The sequence below is a fragment of the Pundamilia nyererei genome, unplaced genomic scaffold, assembly GCF_000239375.1.
Source record: "Pundamilia nyererei isolate P.nyererei 1_Seehausen unplaced genomic scaffold, PunNye1.0 scaffold00174, whole genome shotgun sequence".
Classification (NCBI taxonomy): Eukaryota; Metazoa; Chordata; class Actinopteri; order Cichliformes; family Cichlidae; genus Pundamilia; species Pundamilia nyererei.
In genome coordinates, this window is record NW_005187575.1 from 659,298 (window position 1) to 681,917 (window position 22,620).

General features: G+C 43.8%; 1 protein-coding gene across 1 annotated transcript in view; it reads right to left on the reverse strand.

Annotated features, from left to right (window-relative positions):
• The window catches only part of rev3l (REV3 like, DNA directed polymerase zeta catalytic subunit), an 80,918-nt gene that overhangs the window by 9,104 nt on the left and 49,194 nt on the right, over nucleotides 1–22,620 (reverse strand). Inside the window, exons 8-22 of the mRNA XM_013914138.1 lie at nucleotides 22,089–22,173; nucleotides 15,717–15,859; nucleotides 14,343–14,471; nucleotides 13,536–13,773; nucleotides 13,137–13,279; nucleotides 8,218–11,989; nucleotides 5,571–6,472; nucleotides 5,331–5,416; nucleotides 5,004–5,129; nucleotides 4,234–4,426; nucleotides 4,013–4,124; nucleotides 3,723–3,838; nucleotides 1,930–2,048; nucleotides 865–983; nucleotides 559–700 (exon numbers count right to left, since the gene is read on the reverse strand). Of these exons, the coding sequence (XP_013769592.1) occupies nucleotides 559–700; nucleotides 865–983; nucleotides 1,930–2,048; nucleotides 3,723–3,838; nucleotides 4,013–4,124; nucleotides 4,234–4,426; nucleotides 5,004–5,129; nucleotides 5,331–5,416; nucleotides 5,571–6,472; nucleotides 8,218–11,989; nucleotides 13,137–13,279; nucleotides 13,536–13,773; nucleotides 14,343–14,471; nucleotides 15,717–15,859; nucleotides 22,089–22,173 (6,425 nt within the window). The remainder of the gene's footprint in view (nucleotides 1–558; nucleotides 701–864; nucleotides 984–1,929; nucleotides 2,049–3,722; nucleotides 3,839–4,012; nucleotides 4,125–4,233; nucleotides 4,427–5,003; nucleotides 5,130–5,330; nucleotides 5,417–5,570; nucleotides 6,473–8,217; nucleotides 11,990–13,136; nucleotides 13,280–13,535; nucleotides 13,774–14,342; nucleotides 14,472–15,716; nucleotides 15,860–22,088; nucleotides 22,174–22,620) is intronic.

Consider the following 22,620-nt stretch of genomic DNA (forward strand, 5'->3'; position numbering starts at 1 on the left):
ACACACACACACACACACACACACACACACACACACAATCCATTGATCCATTGTTAACATCCAAATGCTGATGAGTGTGACTCTAGCACTGCAACATGATTTCATCCCACTTTCTTACCGCACACTCGTCAGCATTTTTCGATATGTACGACCCACTTTGTTACCCACTGACAGATTTCAGGCTGCACCACACAGAACTGGGTTTTTAAAATGTTCTCATACATTTTCACCAACATGGTTAAAACCCTGCTCACACGGCACTGAGACAGAAGCATGCTCTAAACTTTTCTCACCCCATGACTGAACCTGAGGTTTCAAAACAAAAAAAAATCTGCACTTATCTCACACAGAGAACATCAAAGGGACTTCATCTACCTGAACAGTCAACTATTAACTAACCAGGAAGGATAGACTGACCTCGGTCGATTTGAGCCGGTCGACCTGAACCACAAACTTGGATTTTCCATAGAAATGCCCTGCCTGTGTCTCCTACCAAGCTATTTGAGGACTGAACTAAAAATTATTGGGAATTGTTTGTGAGTGTGTGTGTGTGCATGCCTGTGATCCTCGGGTCAGAACGTGGAAAAACTGAATTCCAAACAGCCTGGCCAGCTCGCTGGTTCTGCCAATGATGTCATGTTGCTGCAGGAGCTGCATGCAGCCACGCACACGGCTCACGTAGTGATCCACCATCTTCCACCTAGAGCAACACAAACAGGATAATCATATAAGCCAGAGTTACAGAGCTGGCTTCAAGGGAAGAGTCAATTATGAGAAATTTACAACCATCTCTTTGTACTACATCTTTTAATTTCATGTAAGGTAATGTCCAAAAAGGTGGTTGTGTTTGACCCCGGCACAAACCTGTACAAGTCTGTGTTGTGGTCAAACCAGTCAGAGAGAGTGCGGGGACTGTAGAGAGGGAAGCGCTGGTGGAGCACATGGAAGGCCACGTTTTCAAAAGTGTAGTTGTTTAACGTCACCTGGAGGAGGAAAGAAAAAACATTTTCTAGTTCTATTTTTCAAAACTGCCTCTCTCTGACGTTTACACAATTTATGGATCAGAATCAAATAATAGCAATAACAGAACGCAAGGAAAAGAGTAGCACAAAGGGTTAACGTTTCCTCGCTTCAACTAAAACTCTGAATCTTTTACAAGAGATGTGTTAGCTTACTTAAATGTATACAAGTGTCTACATGTGACCACTAATCACACATTGTAGTCTTTTTGTGGATGAGCTGTGAGCAGTTCCAAAGGCTCAGACTAGAAATGTCGGCTTTTTCTCTATTTAAGAAACCACAAACACTAAACATGATTTCTTTTTTTGCATGGACGGATGGTTCTCACCATGCTTCACTTAAAAATGGTTTGGAACCCTTTCCAGACCCATATCTATATCTATATAGATATCTCTATATATATATACATATATAAGGGGTGAGTGGGCTAATTGTACCCATTCTTTTACTAGTTAGTCCTAACTGAAAGCTGACTGCTGCTGATCTTACACTACAGTGGGCGTTGTAAACCTAGCTGACTGAGGGAATCCCCGTGTATTCTTAGTGAGAGAAAAAAAAAGTAGTTTTAATCCAAAAGCAGCAGAGCACACAGCATAAAGCTGCAAAACAACTGGACCAGTTCAGACAGCAGCAGCTCACAGTAAACAGAATCAAACAACAGGACAGAGAAAACTGGAGTCACAGGGGTTGAGGGAATGTAAAGACAATAATAACTACTTGATGATAACATTTTTTATTTGTTAATACCAGAGCTTCACTTTATATGAAACTATGAAAAAAATAAGAGTCACAGAAAAAGCAGCAGCAGAAAAAGTAAAGTGGGGAGAGCCGTGCTGGAAAAACAAGTGGAAAGACAGAAAGTAGGTCACGAGCTACAAAGCTGTGAGGAGGTCATGCCAGGACACCTGCCTCAGTTTTCATCACCCTCCACAGGTTAAGGGTGATGCGCCCGATGATGTTGATCTCTGTCATGGTGTCGGCTCCGTACTCATCCCTCTCTGCAGCAAAGCGGTTCTCTTTGGAGTCACCTGAGGACACGCACAGAGCCAGACAGGCAGCCGATTACAGAGGAGGGAAGCCGCCAGAGGCTCTCCATTCAGCTCGAGTACACAAACACACACACACACTCAAAGGGAATCACACATTCACACACTTATACAGGCAAACACATACACATACATGCTGTATCAAGACTCAGTCACAGGCACACCACAAAAATGGGGCTACACGTTTGCACTTATATTATCTACAATGTGTACCTACATTATGCACCAGATCCAGCACACACACCATGTACTGGCTTTCATTAGCCAAACTCACACTGTCAGATTCAATAACAGGGATGCACAGTAAAGTACTGCGCGTGTTTAATATGTGGCTGCACATTTAGTGCCAGCTGCTAATTGTGGATCGACCCTGATGAGTCACAAGCACATTTTAAGAGGGGAAGATGGGAAGATGTATTCGCCCCCTTTGTCACTTTAGTTTTTTCCATATTTGTCACGTTCCGGACTGTCTAACATTAAAATCTGACAAAGACAACCCAACTAAATCCAAAATGCAGTTTTTAAATGATCGTGTCATGCATTAAGGGAAAATGTTCTCGAAGCCTACCTGCCCCCATGCCAAAAATAAACCTTTAATTCAGCCTCATTTGAGGGTTTTGGAAAATGAATGGCCCGTTTAAAGCCACGGCAAAGCATCTGAATTTGAATAGAAATCTGAACTGTGACTATGCCACGCCAAAACTTCCACTACACGTTTTTCTTCAGAGGCAGATCATTCTCCTCATATGTAACATCACTTTAGCTTCGTGCAATGAATTGATGGTTGGACATTCTCCTTTAGGATATTCTGTTGAGAGCAGAGCTCATGGTTCCATCGATTACAGAAAGTCTCAGCAAAGCAGCTCAAGACCATCACACTACCACCACCGTGTTTAACTGATGACATGATGTTCTCGTAACAGCCAACTCCAGATGTAACAGGACTCAACAAGTTCAACTCTTCTTCCTTCAATCCACAGAATATTTTGCAGAGAATTTTGGAATCATTGAGATGAATTTTTTGCAAAATGAGACTAGTGTTTATGTTCTTTTTGGTCAGCAGATGGACCTCTCCCTTTATTATTGAGTCATGAACACTAAACTGACAGTTTTTGAGGCAAGTGAGTCTCACTGTCGTGTCCCATGGACACCGCCTCTCACTGGAGTCAAAAGCCTCAGAAGTGTCTTTGCTTACTCTCTTCATAGGTTGTGCACATTTGTCTGCCAGGGTCTGGCTGCCCACATGGAGGGGGGAGACCTTTCGGCAGAAGTGACCATAACTGTGCACTACTGTGTAACCCCGGCTAACCACCTGTACTGAATTATCTGATCTAGCTCCCTATGACTTCATCCACTTCCTTAAAAAAAGTGATCAAATTGTAGAAAGAAACATCTTTGGGCAAAAGTATTACAATCAGGTATGGTTTTTGATTTTATTCACCTACTTTCAGACTCACTTCTTCAGTGTGCCTGAGGGTGTAGAGGTTAAGTCGTCACTGTTTGTGTCTAAATCGAACATGCAGAGCTACCTGCTGAAAGCTACCAGCGGCTGAAAGTAGCTTCCTCTCAAAACCCCCAAATCTTTACTTCTGCGTCCCCTGAACTGCCGTACTGGGTACCACAGCAGGGACTACTTTCAGTGGCTCCTGGCTGTACCTGGCACTCGTGACAGCTGCTGGCACAGATCCACTCCAAGTGCTGAGGACCGCTGAAGGAGGTAGCCCCAAGAATGCAACTGCACCTCGTAGCCCACCAAGATGTCCGGGTCAAATCTGACAGAACAGACCGTGTTAGCAGATGGAGATCATTTCTCAAAACAAATCCCACCCCCACCCCTGTAGGAGGTGTAAAATCTACAATGAAGGCAAATTTAAATGACAGTAATGATGCACTACAGTTGCAGCAACTCTGCCCTTGGTTCCCTTTCATAAAACAGTTGCACACACCTCCTCATGATGGTGACCAACACGTCAAACAGCATCTTCTCATCAGCAGCGTATGTCACTTGCAGCCCAGAAACACCTGATCTGACCAGCAACGGCGCTCTTCCTCTGGATCCTGCGGGAGCGATTAGAAACAGAAAAAAAACCAGCCAATTATCTAGTGGCTTTAAAACTAGTGATCGAACCTTATGTTCTCGGAGGAAAACGCCGCTCGCGTGCTTCACCTTGGCTGGAACCTGGATGGTCTTTATCTACCACGATGGCCCCTGTGAGCTGGGTGTTGTCTACATCAGGCAGGGGGGTATCTGAACTGAAGCAGTAGAATAAGGCACATATGGGGTCAAACTCGGGGTCAGGTTCGAGGTCACGGCGGGTTCTTGCATGAAGCTCCATGGTCATCAGTGTCAGGTGCTGGACCTGAAGATGGAGGAGGAAACAAATACATTTGAGGTTTAATAGACTAAAAGCAGCACATCCTGTCACCCTCTGCCTGTTAAACCACAGTCTTTTATTTCGTATTTAGCTCAATCATTAATATAAATAAATAAACCATCCACTCTAACAGAAATTACAGTATTCAAGAGATATTAAAGAGGCCTGAAACCATGAAAACGTGACAAACCTCTCTTTGAATTTAATGAGATCTACGTGTGCTGGCAGTGATCTCAGTTACGTTCAGGCCTTTTTGGAAAAAGCTTGAACTTAATCAAATCTGTGCATAGATTCAAAACACCTGTACTCAGGCCTACATTCAAAGCTGGGTGTGTCTTTGTTTTATTTAGTTGTTTTGTGTAAAGCATATCGATTTGACGATAGGACAGTCAAAGTCGAAAGCAGGATGTTGTGATGATACTTGGGGAAATAAATCCTTCTTCCCAATCAGGTGGACACTTTCTCTTAAAAACAAAACCAAGCAAAACCAACATCTAACCAGAACAAAGCCATTTATTCATTGACTTGGAAAAGAGCTACAGGTTAGTTGCCTTAGACTTACCTCATGCAGAGCTTTGGCATCCTGTAGGTTCTGCATGCTGACTTTAAAGCCGTAGGAGTTGGCTATACTTGGCCCTTCGATCTGAGAGTTATCTTTCTTTGGCACATTCAAAGCAGCAAACTGATTCTGTGGAGGATAAAAAAAACATGACAAGAAAAGTTGGAATCAGGAGGAAATCACAGGCACATCAAACGATCAGCGACCTGAGAGACAGGACTGCTACATGCAATGTTCTGGAGTGATACTAAATAGTTGACTTTCTGACCCGTGCGGCTTGTAGTTTTTGTTTTAAAAGTCTAAAAAGAAAAATCACAATCAGTTTTTGACCTTCATCTGCGTGGTCAGTAACACTCTTCTCAGGGGGTCTGCCTGGCTCCGCCTCCTCTGCTGAAGTCTCTGAGAAACAGGATCCTCTGCAGCGGGAATTAGACCAGAGAAGGAGTGAATAACAGTGAATATTAATAATAGAAACTCCATGCAGAATTTTCCCAAGTTAGGATTTACCGCAATTCTTTCTAACAGTTGATGGTGTCACAACATCAAAGGAGACAGATGCACATTCCTTACCCTGAGATATGGGTGTGCTGCACACTGGATCCAGATCTTCTTTGCTTCTCCATCGCCTCCTCAAGAAAGGGGTGCTGTGAATGAGCTGGGGACTGGTTCTCCTCTCATCCCTGTCACTGACAGCGAGAGGTGAGGGACTGTGGTTCCCTCTTAGCAGCTCTGGGGAATTACAGCGCATAGGTGATAGCGGTTTTGGAGAGTCTTCACCTGGCTTGTTCTCACTGAGCTGTCCTTGGCCAGAGGGGCTTGGTTGATGGGACTGCTGCCATGTAGGCAGCTCTGGGGACTCTGGACAGGTGGTTTTATCATCATCCTCTTTATTTTTGTCCTCCTGTTCAAGACAGACACTGCCTTTATCTGAAACTGGACTTGCTTCTGTGGATTTACACCTCAATCTTGTATTCTCCAGCGGAGACAGGATTAAAGACAGGCTCTGTTTCTTTCTCCTTTGAGTTCTGGTACAGGAAAAGTTACCACAGAGCTCAACCTTCAAGCTTCTGTCAGCAGCTGGCAATTCGCTTCTCTCTGAGCTCCCATGTTCCTCCAGACCAGCCCTTTCTGTCTTCAGCACCTCACACTCTCTCCTGCCTTTTTGTAGACTCTCATACTGCTTTCTAGCTTTTAGCCACACCTGCACACGCTTGCGGCTTGGTGGGTTTTTGCAGGGCAAAAGCACCACCTTCTTATCGCTGGGTGAGGATAGGTCACCCTCTGCCTTTTGTTTATTTGTCTCTGAAGCCTCTGCTCCTTGACAAGATGAGATAACGGTGGTGGCGGGGTGCGTCATGGCCGAGAAGGCCGTCTTCCAGAAATGGAGGCCTTCCAGAGACAGGTCTCCACCAAACTCTGCAAGTTCCCGAGCTAGCCGAGTGCCCACTGTTAGCTTACGGCCACCGACCTCCCTGGAGAAAAGACGAGGAAAGGATCAGTACACTCGTTTCCATTTGAATTACAATAAATCATCATGTAGACAGTATAAAACAGAGCCAGATCAGTGGATTTCTTTTTGAACATACGGAAATTTCAGACATTTAATGATAAAGGATTGAGTTTGCTGTAGTCTAAAACAAATGCTAAAACTCTTTCCTCACTGGACTTCTATTCTCTTATCGGACAACCTTCCTTTTATTTATTGCAGTACTTTGTCGATTAAGATGTTTTACAACCCAATTAAAAAGCCTGTGAGGGAAGCTAAAAAAATCCCACAAACAAATATAAAACCTTACCAACCATCACAATCAGTTAGATCATAGGTGTCAAACTCTGGCCCGCAGCCTAATTACATTTGGCCCACAAAGCCATACCAAATTACTATTAGAGCTGGCCTACTGGTATTATACAGCTAATATATATATTAGGGGTGTAACGATACTCGATATTGAACCGTTCGATACAGTGCTTTCGGTTCGGTACGCATATGTATCGAACAATACAAAATTTTTAATTTATTTTATCAACTTTCCTTCTGTCGATGCTGTCTGTGTTGAGCGCTCAGTGGATCTGCGCTCGACAGTGCAGCCTAGGCGGAGTAGTCGAACGCAGATTCACTGAGCACAGGGCAAGCTAGCAGACAGAAGTTAAGCTCTCCTTGCAACATGGACCTCCCCCACCCTCATTCAGATCTGGTGTTTGGAACTATTTTGGTTTTCATGTGACGTATGACCCTGAAGGTAAGCGAGTCATGGACTAAAGTAAAACAGTATGTTGGATGTGCCACGCAATGCTCAATTACATTGGTGGGAACTAGTGTGTTAGTGCAGTTAGCTCGTTAACGTGTTGACGCCGTCCAGCCCCACGCACGGGGCGATCGGCGGTAGCTCGTTAACGGAGATTTGCCGTGTTGTGGCGTTAAGGTCATTTCAACGAGATTAACGCTGACAGCACTAGTGGGAACACAACGAATATGACTGCACATTTACACCGACATCATCCTAGTACAAAGACAAGTGGAAGCAGACAAAAACAACAAGCACGCATGCTACTAACTTTAGCCGAGTCATTTAGACAGCCGTTAGCACATGATTCTCCTTATGGGGACCTGATATGTTTAATATGCTGCTGAGAATATAGCCCAGAAGAAGCGGATAGTGTAGCTTTTATTTTGGAAAGAGACATTTCTCTGTAATAAACTCTTTTCCAAAGATGAGTGATTCCTCAATCAGATTTTTTTTTTTATTACTTTGTTTCAGCAACATTAAATTTAAAAACTGTACTTTTGAGTTAAAATATATATTTATAATTTTAATAAATGACAAATTAAAAAGGCATGAACTTTTTTTTTGGATCGAAAAAAATATCGAACCGTGACACCAAAGTATCGAACCGAACCGTGGAATTTATATATCGTCGCACCCCTAATATATATTGTTTAGTATTAAGCTTTGCTTGTTCCATATTCAGCTTTTCAGCAAAACTTGTTTAAGTCCATAAGAAAAGATTAATTCTTATATCTGGAGGAAGATTTTTTTTTCAATAAATATTAATGCTAGCCTGCGACAGTTTTAAATTTTGGCCCACTGTGCATTTGAGTTTGACACCCCTGAGTTAGATTCTGGCTCTTATGTGAAAACTTTACTAATACATTTATTTTGTTATATTTAGTAAATAATGCATGCTAGATGATGGTTACTGTTGCTGTTACTCTTACATTGGCTTCCCTGGGGCATCAGAGGGGTCACTGCAGAAAGGCTCCAGGAAGGTGGCCTCTGACATCTCCAGGTCCAGAAGAGTGCTGAGGATCTCCTCTCGGCTGGGAGGGGACATGAGGGGCTTGAGAATGTGGGCTCCTCCGGCCGCTGTCCCTCGCTGCAGCTGGCTTGCCCTCACCTGTGATAGCGAGCTGATGGAGCGTGGAGAGCTGCTGGGGGTGGTGGATGTTAGTCCATCAATGCCCTCCGGCAGCTCACCTGTTGGTGAGCCCTCGTGGTCGACGAATGAAGCGGAGCTTAAAGGCAGTGAGTCAAAAACTGAAAAGAGCAGCTCTTTCCTCTCACAGTGAAAGTCTTGAAAGGGGCTGAGCGTGTGGGCTTTACCTAAAGAGAAGTCCCACTCTCTGCTCTTGAGGGACGTGAGGCTTGATGTAGGCTCGCGGTTCGTGTGCCCATCTAAAAGGTCGGGGCTGTCCGGCCTTGCTCTGTTGCAGTCAGAGCCCCTTTGAAGATCCTCCCCAGAACAAAGCAGCCTGTCAAGTTTCTTTTCGGAGTCCGGCGCCTGAGCAGATACAGAATCCTGGCTGATGTCACTCAGGAATTTGACCGGTAAATTTTTATCAGTCACGACAAACTGACTGCCACTGTACGGACTGGAGAACTCTGTTTGATCGATAGCATTTATATCAAATGTGTAGTTGTGCGGGAGCTCTGGTGACAAGCTGTCCTCTATGAAATTGCATCTGTCCAGTCCCGGGTCTGACAGGAAGAGGGGACATTCATCTGACATGCTTCCCTCCTGCTTTACTGACCGATTTGGCTGAGTACTGCTCGTCTTGCCTTTCCTGTTTCTCGGCCCCTTTTCTTTTGCTGTGGTAGATTTTGGGGCCCTGGGTTTCCGAGAAGTGAGGGTGGGGGCTTTTCTGGATTTAGTGGGTTTAGTGGTGGGAATTAGAAGTGCTGCCGCCTGGGCTATGGCTGTAGAGTGGCTTGCTGTACCAACCACTTGTATGGGAAGGGGCTGTCCCTTCTGCCTCGTCTGAAGAAGCTTCTTGAGGACAGCCAAGCCAGATGGGGTCTCAGAGAGAGGGGGGATCTCCCCGTTCTTGGGGCCTGAGTGTGGGAGACCTTCTTTTAGCTGGGCATCTTTATTGTGTTCCTGTACTGGAGGCAGAAAGTCTGTGCAATAATCCTGTGAATCCTCTGCCTTTACCACGGTGGTCTGGCAAGCTTGCTGCTTCGTCTGAGCAGGTGCCGAAATGCTTTGGTTGACCTCCATGATGGAAGTCTCACAGTCTTCAACCTTTGGCTTGATAAACTTGGTTACTGAGTTCCTTTCTGGTGTAGATGGAGTCTGGGACGTGCTCTGGCTGTCTTTGCCCACCTGCTGTTGAAATGGAGGAACCTCTTGTGAAGAGCTCTCAGAAGGAGGCAACTCATCCTCTGGGAAAAGGAGTTGGGAGCTCTCTTTACTTAAGTCATGGCTTTTGGGTTCCTCTGTTTTCTTTTTACGAGACCTTCTAGGTCTTGTAGTGCTTGTAGAACTGTTGACAGCCCCTCCAGCTTTGATCCTCTGCCTCGAAATAGCAGGATTACCTTGTTTTGCCTTCTCAGTTTTAGGCTTTTCTGCAGACTTACTTGTTTTCCTTTTAGCATCTGACAGTCTCTTGGGTTTGGCAGTTTGACACTTACTACATGCTCCTTTGGCTGTAGACGATCTATGTGGCTTTTGGAAAGCAGAACTAAGACATGGGTCAATGTGTGGATTTATCAGCTCTTTTGAACTCCTGGTATTCATGAGGGGGTCACTTGGGGACCAACAGCGTGGCGGCGTTGAGTCTCTCGGGCTTTGGGATCTATCTGAGAGGTAGCCCAACTCTACCATGACATCTGAATAGTCAACATCATAGTCATGTGCCAACTCACAGTAACATGGTCTAGGGGGTGGCAGAGATGGCAGGACTGGGGCTTTTTTGCGGCCTTTTGGCCTCTGAACCCTTTCACCCTGTCTGATCAGAGGTTTGGAGGAGTTGTTGATAGTCTTTTTATTTGTGGAGTTGACCTTTGCCTTTCTTTTGGGATGTTTTTTGGCTTTTGGTTCAGTGACGGGAAACTTAACAGCAGTGGATTCTGGTACCTTGGGCCAGAAATCCTTGAGAGGAGCCAGTTTTTTATAGTGCTCTAGCTTGTCTGGCGTCAACACCACCAACTGCTCAGCTGCATTCACTTTGGACATCTTCACCAGCATGTTTTTCTCTCCCTTGAACCTGTTAATAATAATGTACTTTATAATAATAGGAGGTTCCTTCTTGCGTCTTCTCTGATACTTTACTTCTTGCCCACCTGAGACATCATTGTCCTTAAGTCGTTCTTTGACAGAAGCTAGGTTTTTAGAACGAGTAGCACTTGAGTGTTCCCCATCCTCCGAATCATATTTCATCTTCCGTTTGGTCCTCAGGGTGTATTTACTACCTGGCAGTGCTGACGGTTTAGTACAGGTGACTTTGGCAGACAAATCTTGCAGTGGGCTTACCACATCCTCAGTAGAGTCTTTAGTTTCCTCAGAAAAACAGGAATTGGTAGCAGAGCTGGAGACAAGGGGCTCTGGCTGTGGTTCTGCTTGTTCACCTATGGACCGCTCCTCACTTTCAGACTCATTTTTCACAATCGTTTCCTCTTTGATCAACTCGGCCTCTTGTAAATCCTGATGATCCTCAGAAATCAGCATTTCAGTGTCCGTAGTCACAGGACTAGCAGGTGTTACTGAGGTGATGCCGGTGCTAATCTGGCTATCAGAGGTAGAGCTTTGGACCACCTTTAATTTGTTCCTAGGTCCTGTCATACCTAGCCTTTTTTTGTTCATCTTTAGCTTAGACCTGCGAGGTTGGGCCTGTTCTACTTTACTGCAGGTGTCAGCCATTTTCTTGTTCCCAGGTTTCTTTCTGCTGAGGCAGTTGGAGAGAATGACACTGGGGAAAAACTTGTAGTGTGCCTCCTGCTGGGCAACAATAGTCCTCTCAGTCTTATTTTCCTGATAATCCTCGTACCTGATTTTCAGCTCACCGACATCTCCTTCCTCGCCGTCTTTACCAATTTCGTCCTCATGAGGATCAAGAAACTCGTCCTCCTTCAAGGTCGATGGGGCTGATGCGATGCTCCTCAGAAGGGGGCTTTTATTGTCTTTTGTGTTCAGTTCCAGGTCAGTCTTAGCTGAGCAGTTTCTCAGCTCAGAATAACAGAGAGAAAAGCCCCTGTGGTTCTGAAGAATGGACAGACGGTTTGTTTCTACATTCTTTATACTGCTGTACTTCTTCCTGTCCTTGGCGACCTTTCCATTACCAAATGGGAAACTTTCAATATCCGTCTTATCCAAAGCTATCGAAGCTTTCTTATCGTAGGTGTACAAAGGTCGTAGTTCTTCTTTGTCCATGCAGATGGGAGACACCTCAGGGTGATTGGCTAATATGCAGGGAATAGGGTGCTTGACTGGCTGGATGTAGGGGATTTCTTTATTCACCTTGAACCCTGTCAAACATTCACTACTGCTGTCCTGACTGCTTTTTAACTGAAAGTGCTTGTCAAGCGGCTGCTCCGTGTCCAACACGTGAACTGGTATGTGCTCGGGATGCTTGCACTCCAAAAGGATCTTAGCTGTAGATGGTGGCTCAAGGTGGACCGTCTCCCCTGGGATGGGATTTCTTTTGCCCAACATCTTTTCAGTGGCCGTAAGCGAAGACTGCGTCATTGAGCCACTATCTGTTAAGGAGGAATCTATGGATACAGCATGTGAGAAGAAGAGGCATATCAGTTAGTATCCACAGCTGCAAGAAATTAACCTGAAATTCATCTGATCAGACAGCGCAATCACCCAAAACCCCAGGGTGAGATCGATCACTATTTTGATATATTTAAATTAGTGCTGTCAGCGTTAATCTCGTTAAAAGGACGTTAACGCCATAACCGCATTAACACGGCAATTCTCCGTTAACGAGTTAACGTGGATCACCCCAAACGTTTCACTAATGCGGCATCAACGCATTAGCACCATGCAGCCCTGCACACGTGTTAACCTGCTAACCGAGATTTGCCGCGTTAATGGCGTTAACGTCATTTTAATGCTATTAACGCTGACAGCACTAATTTAAATTTTAAAAAGTCAAACTACTACAATATTTCTATGCCATTATAACATGTTGAATGCCAAAATTCATAATTTAAGCTCAATAAGAAAGTGACCATTGCTCTACATAAGACACAGGGCAACTAGAACATCACTAACATGTGCATCAGCAGGAAGCTTGTCCCTCATTCTCTGCTCTGGCTCTTCTGATAATGTAGTTGTTCTGCTTTTGGACCAGTTGAGCTACTGATAAAGTCATCTAATGCAGGTGGGGTGATAAATAACAGCTCAAATATGGTCATGCTATGGACTGATAATACTTCTATGTGAATATATGCAGACAGATCTTATATCTATAATGAGTTATTAAATATATAAAAACAATTCATAATAAGTATAAAGCATATGATATTCTTCTCGACGGTATATATTTCTCCTGTTTGTTATTTATTCCTGCACAGCTGGCGTGAAGTACCCATCTTTTGTTGTCCATGTACAATGAGTCTATTACCAGTCTATGAAGTTGTAGTCATCTTTCCAAACACACATGCACACTCTAAAACAGTTAATTAACCCCAGAGAGTCAGTTTTTACCCCAGAGTCTGGCATCAAATTGTAGCCTGTCAGGTCATAGAGCCAAAACTAAAAATCATACTAACTTTGTCTTCTGTAGCAGCTATCAGATCCCGTCTCCTGACATACTTGACAGAGCGTGAATCAGTGGGGGGTGTCAGATGGGCATCAAAGCAAGCTGACACTTCATGCTTTATCAGTACATCTCATCATAGGACAACTCACCGCTGCTCTCGTCTGCGGCGCCATCGAGCTGCGGGATGGACAGGTTAGCGAACATAGAGTTGTTTCCACTCCACTCCATGTCTTCGTCAGAGGACTCCTGCTGGGCATCACTGAAGCAGTTTTCTGTCTCCTTCATGCAGGGTCTGTGCACACACACACCAACGACAGGAACCGTATTATTAAAGAAAAATGCCCAGGCAGAGCTCACTGGGGATGACTCACAGATCGTGTACAGCGATCGCTCACCTATTTATTTAAGATACAACCAGAAACAAAAAAGGTGTAGCTTACACTTGTACTTGTTACTTATTACTAAAAAAATGAAAACATTTTGATGCACAACATACTCTAAAACTGATGGTTATACTTTTGCCTTCAACCATGCAGAGATAAACATGCCTCTGAGAGGAAGCACTATCAGTAGGGTCGCTGTCCCAACGCTGTGACATTATAACACTGAGTTCTGCCTCTTCCTTGTCCAGTTCTGGGCCTGCTTCCTCTTCATCACTGTTGCAGTTGTAGTTCGTGACACCGGGGAGTGAGCGGGACTGGGAATTCTGCCTAGTGGGTGTCCTGCAGAAACCATCGTCCTCCAGGCCTGCCAGCAAGTCAATGATGGCTTGGTCCCGGCTGCTGTCTGCATGGAGGACAAAATAAAGCACACAGACAATATCAGACAGCTGTACGCAATAACTTTCTCTCCAGATCAGCCAGTTAATCAAAGCTAGAAATGTCGTCTGCTTACAAACGTTTATTCACAAGTTTTTGGCCACCAACTTAGAAGAATTTAAAATGTAGAAGAGAACAAGAAGAAACTAAAGATGCTTTTTACTAAAGAAAACAACACTTGGACAGCTGTTAAGCATTGAGGTCAATATTTTCTCCTTTCAGGGTGTAGTGGCAGCCAAGTGGACAAGAACCAGATGTATATGGAGGAAAGAATCCACTAAATATCAGAAAATATGGATGGAAAGGGGGAAAAAGTGGCTTTTACAACAGGACAACAATCCAAAACAGTCATAAAAATCCATTTCAGAAGCTTCTGGAGTCAAAGTCACATGACCCGACCACTGAATCGGCATCTTTGAAATGCTGTTTGCGGAAGACAGCCTTAAAATGATCACCTAAAAATCACAGTTTAATCATGGGAAGCAAAATCGAGCATAGAAAATTAAAAACGTGCACGAATGAAAGAGGCTGTGTTACCTAACAGGGTCGAGTGGTTGGATGTCTGGGAGAGTGGGAGGAAAGACTGACTGTTCTCCAGGAGAGTCAGGATGGCCTCCTCATCAACGACAGCCTCCTCTGGGACTTTCCCACTGCTCCTCACATAGTCTGTGGGCAGCAGCAGAGAAGATGGAAACTACCGTTAGCCATACTTCGATGTCACACTTTGCTAACAACAGTTTCACTGAGATACCATATTAAAGCAGCACAGTTCAGCATTAGCTCGGTGACTACCATCTTTGGCAGTTTCTAGAGTACCAGTGAAACGTTTGGACACACAAGCACAGAGATTTCCTGCACATTAGCCCAATGTCAGTCTCACATCGTCACTCCTTCAACTCCCGGACTTGGGAAGGAGCGACAGGGTGATGAAACAAGTACTTCTCCTGCCAAACACACAGGCAGAATGAAAGAAACAAATGCATGTCACAAGGGAAACCTAGTCCAACTAGGGCTTAAATTCTATGAAGGAAAAGGAAGTGTAGGGTGCTAGTACGTAAAATCCAGATCTTCTTCATCTCCTATAGTGAATCAGACTACTTACAAGATGATATTAAAAGGGGATTTCGCTTCTGTTTTGTTCTCAGATTTAATAAGCTTATAATAATAATAATAATAATAATAATAATAATAATAATGGATTGCATTTATATAGCGCTTTTCGGGGCCCTCAAAGCGCTTTACAATTATAACAACTTTCATTTCTGATATTGGCTTTAAAGCCAGACAAAACAAATGTAAGAAAGAAATGTCGCTGTACATTGTTTTATGTGCACAAAAACTTATTCAACTTCCTAAAAAGTCAGTTTATTCAATTATATAACCCTTGATAACTACCCAAGAAAGAATAGAATAGAATTCAACTTTATTGTCATTGCACATGCACAGGTACAGGGCAACGAAATGCAGTTTGCATCCATCCAGAAGTGCTTTAGTGATATAGATATATTACAATATATATTAGCAATAATATAGATATGTGAGTATATTACAGAAATGGGTCTATTATGGTATGTTATAATGTACACGGTATGAGGTATGTTGTGAATATTCTGTAACTATAAGTATGTACAGGCTGTAGTGAGTATAAGCTATGTTCTCACTACAGCCTGTACAAAGAAATGACTTCCATTATCAAAGATACAACAGTATCTGGTTTAACCCACTTCATGCCACCAAATTACTGATGAGCCACCAAATAAAAAGTGTAAAACACCAAATCAGAACATAGCTTTGGTCCTTATTGGTTTCATAGCAGGTCAAACTATCCCATCGTGATAACTCTATATGATATAACTCAAAGCAAAATCTGCTGTTGCCGGTCTGTGAAACATCTACTGCAACTGTCCTCACCTGGCTGTGAACCCCTGTGCACCTCCACAGCGTTAGCAGGGGTACACGGCAGCCCGTCTGGGGTCAGGGGGTCAAAATGAAGTGTTAGTTCACCGGGGAAATCTTCTTGGTTCTCCCCATCACAAGCACACAGATCTTGTGTCCTGAGGAGATAAACAGACATCAAGTTTTACTTTTTACCAAAACATTTAACAGTGTTGTCTGCATGGCTGTTAGCTGAATTAGAAAGCTGAGCACCTTGTGCAGCAGCCATGTTTTATTAGCATGTCTTTACAGCGGGTCTTAATCAGAGAAAGTGCTCGGTTTAGTGGGTGAAAGCTGTGTGTGGGACTGCACAAGTGTGCAGAGTGTCTCTTGTCTGGCAACTGTGTGAGGAAGTATATGGGTGTGTACAGCTAAGTGGTGTGTGTCTGTGTGTTGGCAGAGGGAATATGAATGGAAAACGGGCAGACAGCCAACTGGGCTTTGTATCCCTCCGGATCGCCCTCAGCCACAAGCTGCCTATCACGCCCCCTTAATCGTGCTGCCCCTGCTGCATCGCCTGGCAACTCACCACTTAGTGACTCTGAAATATTGAAACAAAGACGAGGCGGGCGGCCGCCACTCGCACGTGGAACAGATTTTACAGGAGTGGTTTTGAGGAAGAAAAAAACGAATTCCATTTTAGGCACTGCTCTGGAGGAGGTCTTTCAGATCTGGTGAAGATGGTAGACTAGAGTCTGAAGCCTGGCCACGAGTCTGACCATGTAAAAAGCCCTCAGGATACTAAACTGTTGCTCCTGTGACTGCACGGATGACTTCTGTAGCACAAGTTCAAGCTTCTTTAAACCTTCTGATGCAATATGTAGAAAAGCACGGGACTGACAGGTGAAGCTGGAGAACACCATGACTGAGCCCAGTCACGGCTCAGGGAAGAACACAAACACTCGTGTGGGAAGATGGCCAGACAGAGACAAATAAACAGCAAACACATCAGACAGAATAGTAGACTATGAATCACAGCCTTGTGGACACCCTCTAACTCACTTTAAATGATGAATGAGCAGCAGCGGGAGGGAGGAGGCTGATAAATGATGAATGCTTTTCAGACAACATGGCTGTAAAATGAAATCTACTCCAGACTCAGAGTTTAGGTTGAGATTGAGGGAGGTTTCATGACAGAGACTTCGTTCTGCTGGTGCCGTATGATGAAGAGCCTCCCGAGAGTCAGCGTGCACGTGCCACTGTCTGGTTGTTCTTAATTAGTCTGCCAGCTAACGACTTTAGAGGGAGCCAGGGAGGGAGCCTGGCAGGCGTCAGGAGATTTCTGCAATGATGAACACATTTTGCCACCAAGCCACGCCCTCTCAGAGTTTGAATGATGAGAAAGAGAAAGGAACGATAACTAGAAAGTCTTGTTAGCAGATGTGTGCCTTTGTAAGTATATACTGAAATACAGACTCTGAGCCATTTGATGAGCCGTTAACAAGATTTAACTTAAGACTACTTGTTACATTAAAACTACCAGACCACACAGCTTAATCTCTGATTCAGATGTTCTTCATCTTACAAGTGTATAAAATCAAGCACCACATCTGTGATTGTTCTAAAGACTGAATTCAGGTGTGATACTGTAATAGTTTTTGAAACATCTTCTCTCGTCATTACTCCTGGAAGTGGTATTATAGCAAAGTGGAACCACAGCAACTCCAGTTGCAGACCATATAAGTAAAGAATGGAGATGCCAAGCCCTGAAGCAATAAGGACTACAAATCGCCATCGCTCTGCAACTTAATAACGGCAGAGTTCCAAACCTCTTCCATCAACATTAGCACAAACACTGCACTGGGAGCTCCAGTGTGGGTTTCCATGGCAAAGCAGCTCCTCTAGGTGTAATATGTAGATGCACATATGATTTGCACCTTTGACTGTAATTTTCTATCTGCTGCCTCAAGACAAAAGTGTGCAGTTACACTAATTGTTAAGATAATACCATGCTGAGTGATGAAGAGCCACAACTGGCCACAGATACACTGATGAGGCATCACAAGTAAGAGCTGTGTTGTGAAGTTCAAATGACACAGAGGCTCTGAGGCTGACACTGCGATTAATACACGGGAGTCAGAAAAAAAAAAAAAAAATGTAGAACTACATCTGCTGATGCTAATTTGAACAAACAGATTTGCTTCAGATGGCTTTGTTTAACACTTTATCTAACTGACAGTTAGTTAATGTCCCCACATCTTTATGCATTAACCCCAGGCCGTGTGGGGTAATCAAGTCTGAGCACTGTCCAAAGGTTCTCTTCCTGTCACGTGGCACACAGCAGAAAATGCTCCAAATTCTTCTGTGGGTTTAGATAACAAATGGTAAATGGCCTGTATTTGTATAGCGCTTTACTAGTCCCTAAGGACCCCAAAGCGCTTTACACAACCAGTCATCCACCCAGTCACACACCCATTCACACACTGGTGATGGCAAGCTACATCGTAGCCACAGCCACCCTGGGGCGCACTGACAGAGGCGAGGCTGCCGGACACTGGCGCCACCGGGCCCTCTGACCACCACCAGTAGGCAACGGGTGAAGTGTCTTGCCCAAGGACACAACGACCAAGACTGTCCAAGCTGGGGCTCGAACCGGCAACCTTCCGATTACAAGGCGAACTCCCAACTCTTGAGCCACGATCGCCCCCATAACAATATGGCACCAGCATAGACAGGAGGCTAGAAATAAGACATCCAAGTGACTTGGAGTAAATTCCCCATACCAATACCTGACTGTTAGGATGGCCTATAGGAGCTGGGTTCAAAGAGGAGGATTGAGGCAGAGATGAAGTGCAGACAAACCTGTTGGTGTTTATTCACCAACATTAAAATTCCAAAAAAAGAGTGTAGGCCAGGGGTGGGACATGGTTCCTGTAACAGCCTCTGATGTTAACTAGCAGCTTTTTATAGACTGCGGCTAATTGGTCCTCAAGTCATACAATGATCTGGGGTTCCATCCATCCATTCTCTTCCACTTATCATTTTTCAGGGTTGCAGGTGGACTGGAGTCTATCCCAGCTGTCTTAGGCCGAGAGGCAAGGTATACCCTGGACAGGTCGCCAGTATGTCGCAGGACTAACACACAGACACAGACAACAGTTACTCTCACAGTCACGCCTATGGGTAATTTAGAGTTACCAGTTAACCTAACTGCGCTAACTGCATGTCTTCGGAATGTGTGAGGAAGCCTGAGTACCTGGAAAGAACCCATCCAAACATGCAAACACCACACCGAAAGATCAAATCAATATTGTAGACATAATTAACATAATTACAATTAGTAAATAAAATATTTCCCACTTGGCCTAACGACTACAATCTACAATAAACTAATATAGCTATGGGTAGCACCAGGAACCTTTAAAAGGGCACTCGAGATGCCTGAGGACTCTTGTGGCTGGCACACCATCAAAAGAAAACAAAGGTAAGACAATCTCATCCAAAATGTAAGTGTTAAAGTACTGGTTTCCACCAGCTTAACCAAACATTATATACTAATTGAAATCTCTTTTCCTAGGCAGACATTAAACGGTACCAGCTGGAAGACACAAGGAAAACCTTTAGCCCAAATAACCAATAAAAACAAACTTTTGTATGAGTGCCCTTTCCTGTAATATAAATATTAAAATCACTCATGTTTATACAGTTAAGTAATGAAGATGACCTTCATTACACTGACCTATTCTCACATGACCTTGTATGAAGAGCGTGGCAGAACAGGGTAAAGGTTAATCGAGTGGGAGGACATTTCCAACCAAAATGAGGTTTAAAGAGCTATATATAGAATCGGATATAAAAGCCCTCCCATGGAGGAGAAGGCTGGAATCCAAAATCAGGAAAGCCCAGAAGGTCACTTGCCTACCAGAGAGTGTCATGAGAGACTGGTTCTGGATGAATAAGAGGTACAACAATGTGTCCATAACTGAGGCTGTAGAAACTGCCAAAACAAAGGTTCACAGCTGAAGAATTGGACAAAATCCCTGAATTAAAAGAAAACCATGAGTAAAGGGAAATAAGATGTTTCCAAAAAGCCTAAAATGCTAAGTGAGACACTGACAAAGCAGCAATATTAGCAGTACATAGTAGAGTAAAGGAGAGCCAACAGACAGGAAGTGAAAGGCTGCGTGAGAGTATTAACAGAAAGGGTAACTGAGACAGCCAGGTATTGGGAAAGAAGCCAGGCAACTCTGTGTGTGTGCGCTCCATCACTTAAGACGAGGCTGACTCTACACCGAAGGTCTGCGCTGCTCCCCCCTCCCCTTTGTTCCTGTCTGATATCAGGGGTTGGTGAATGGAAGCCATCTGGATGTGATGCAGCAACACACACACACACACAGTCGAGTCAACTGTACTTTATTTATAACAGGAAATACTTTCTAGCTGTACATCTGGCGATTGTTTCACCATCCCCCTCCCTTTTTTTCTCCACTACATCTGTTGCAATTTCACTTTCCCCATTTTATCCAATCTCTGATTTTACTGCTTCGCTCTCTGCCCCGAGAAGAAAAACACTGAGGCAGAAAGAAAATGAGGACACACAACAACTTCATTACAGCTCAATACAAAGAACTAAAAAACAAGAACAACTTGTTATTGATGTGGGCTGCCAGACTATGGGAGACTTTGCTCTCTAAGGCTGGGAGCATTTTGTCCCCATTTTCAAACACTGTTACTCTCTTGCATAAACTCAAACTCTGTGACAGTTACTCCAAATTTCATGACGGATATGGGACATTGACTTTCAGTTATTAAATTTTTAATAATGACAATAAGACAAACAAACAACAAACCATAACCTAACATGAAAAGAATAAAGTCAAAATAAGCACTCTCACACTAGGAAAATGAGATAAACAAATAAAAGAAAGGCAAACAAAATAGTTGTGCAAGAGAAAATCATGTTGGAACACTGTGCATGCCCACACTGACTTCAAAGGCCCTTTAGAACTGTCATGCCACAACAAAATTAGGACATCTGTGTTGAATCTGGCAAAGAGCGAGTAATGCATCATACAGATCAGATGTGATCTCGGCCATTTCACCATAGACCTCAACCTTGCAGACAGTGAATACCAATTTCTATTCCAAACTTTAAATGCAGGTTTTGTGTAAAGGGGGTCATCACACAAGTGATGCAAATTACCAAGAGTCCCATTTCCAAGCCTGAAGGCAGTGCATCACGTGAGAAGGGACACAATGCCTTTTTTCCTCTAGCACCTAATCGTTTCGCCACGACTCTGTTTCGGTTGTTTTCCATTACAATTCAATACCATCTCAACATGGGTGGGCAAGGTGGCCTCAAAGTCCAGTGATGTCATTTGCTTTTGACACAAATAACACAACAATAGTCTAACTCCCTCTTGGACTGTCATCAGGCACAAAAAAGTCTGCACCTCAACATGGTGTTGGTTTTGTGTGTCGCCTTTTCCAGGATTCAAAAATGGTTGACTTGATTCTCGTGAAAGAGTTGCTTTCATAATTTATCCAGTGATATCACATTTGTGGCTCACTTGGAACCCCGGCCAAACTGGTACTAAAAAAAAAAAAAAAAATGTACATCTACCTATTGGAAAACAGAAAAACCAAGTTGAGCCTAGTAGGTGTTAGTGGAGAAAGGCACATATTGGATATTAACAGGGTTGTGCATCATGAAAACACCACTGCTTGTTTCTACAGTAGTAACAGACCGTTGACCTCTGACATCAACAAGGCAACCAGAGAACTGCCACTCATTGGACAGTTTCTTGTTTTCAGATCATTCTCTGTAAACCCTAGAGAGTTTCTGAAATACTTAGACCAGCCTGGCTGCCAAGAGCAACCACATCACTTAAAAGCCCATCTTCCTTGTTCTGATGCCCAGTTTGGATTTCAGCAGTTCAGCTATGCCTGCATGCAACAAGGCGCTTTATATTGTACGCTAAAAATGCTACAATAAATACAGAGAAACCCCATTAATCAGACAACCCTCTAGGCGCAAGTCCTTTGTGATAGTGGGAAGAAAAAAAAACTCCCTTTTAGCAGGAAGAAACCTCTGGCAGAACCAGGCTCAGAGAGGGGCAGCCATGTGCCATGCCCGGTTGTGAGTGAGGGGAGTGAGAGGAGTGAGACGTGACAAAAGGCTGCCATGTGATTGGCCATATGAGCTGTACAGGTGCACCTAACACTAGTACAAAATATACACAAAGTGCTACAGCACTTCTAAGCGAAGTGGAAACGTTAATAAACGGTTAATATGTGATTATGAATTTTCCTCGTGAACAATCTTAAGGATCAAGATTAGTGCAGTCTTTCAGATATCGTGTACCCTGGCACTACCAAGATAAATCAAAGGAAGGAGAACGAACTTACACATCAAACTCGTTCTCCTTGAGGATCTCCTCGACTCTCTTCATGAAGATTTTCTCACTCTCTGATGAGGTGACAAACCCACGATCTGGAACACATCAGACAAGCAATTTCAACACTGCACTTTCTGGCGCTTAGAAACATTCTTCGGACATGGAATTCTTCGCTACAATTAAAACATTGTGGTCAGTAATAGCTGTTAAGCATGCTGCTGTTTGGCTGGGTAATTTTGCTGTCAGTCTGTAATAAACTGTGACCTTAATTCTGCATACCATAATCTTTTGTCTTTGCACATTGTAAATTGTTTTGTAGGAGCTATAATTCATGGACATTATCTGAGTTCTTCTCTCTTCACTTTTCTAGCTTGGGAACCCCGTGTGCTTATGTGCTTGGGTGTAGGCCTGAGAAACTTTTTGTCACAGTGCAGCCGTGCTCTGATTATTTGGCAGCCTATTTCCATGACAGCTCTGTGTGTGTGTGTGTGTGTGTGTGTGTGTGTGTGTGTGTGTGTGTGTGTGTGTGTGTGTGTGTGTGT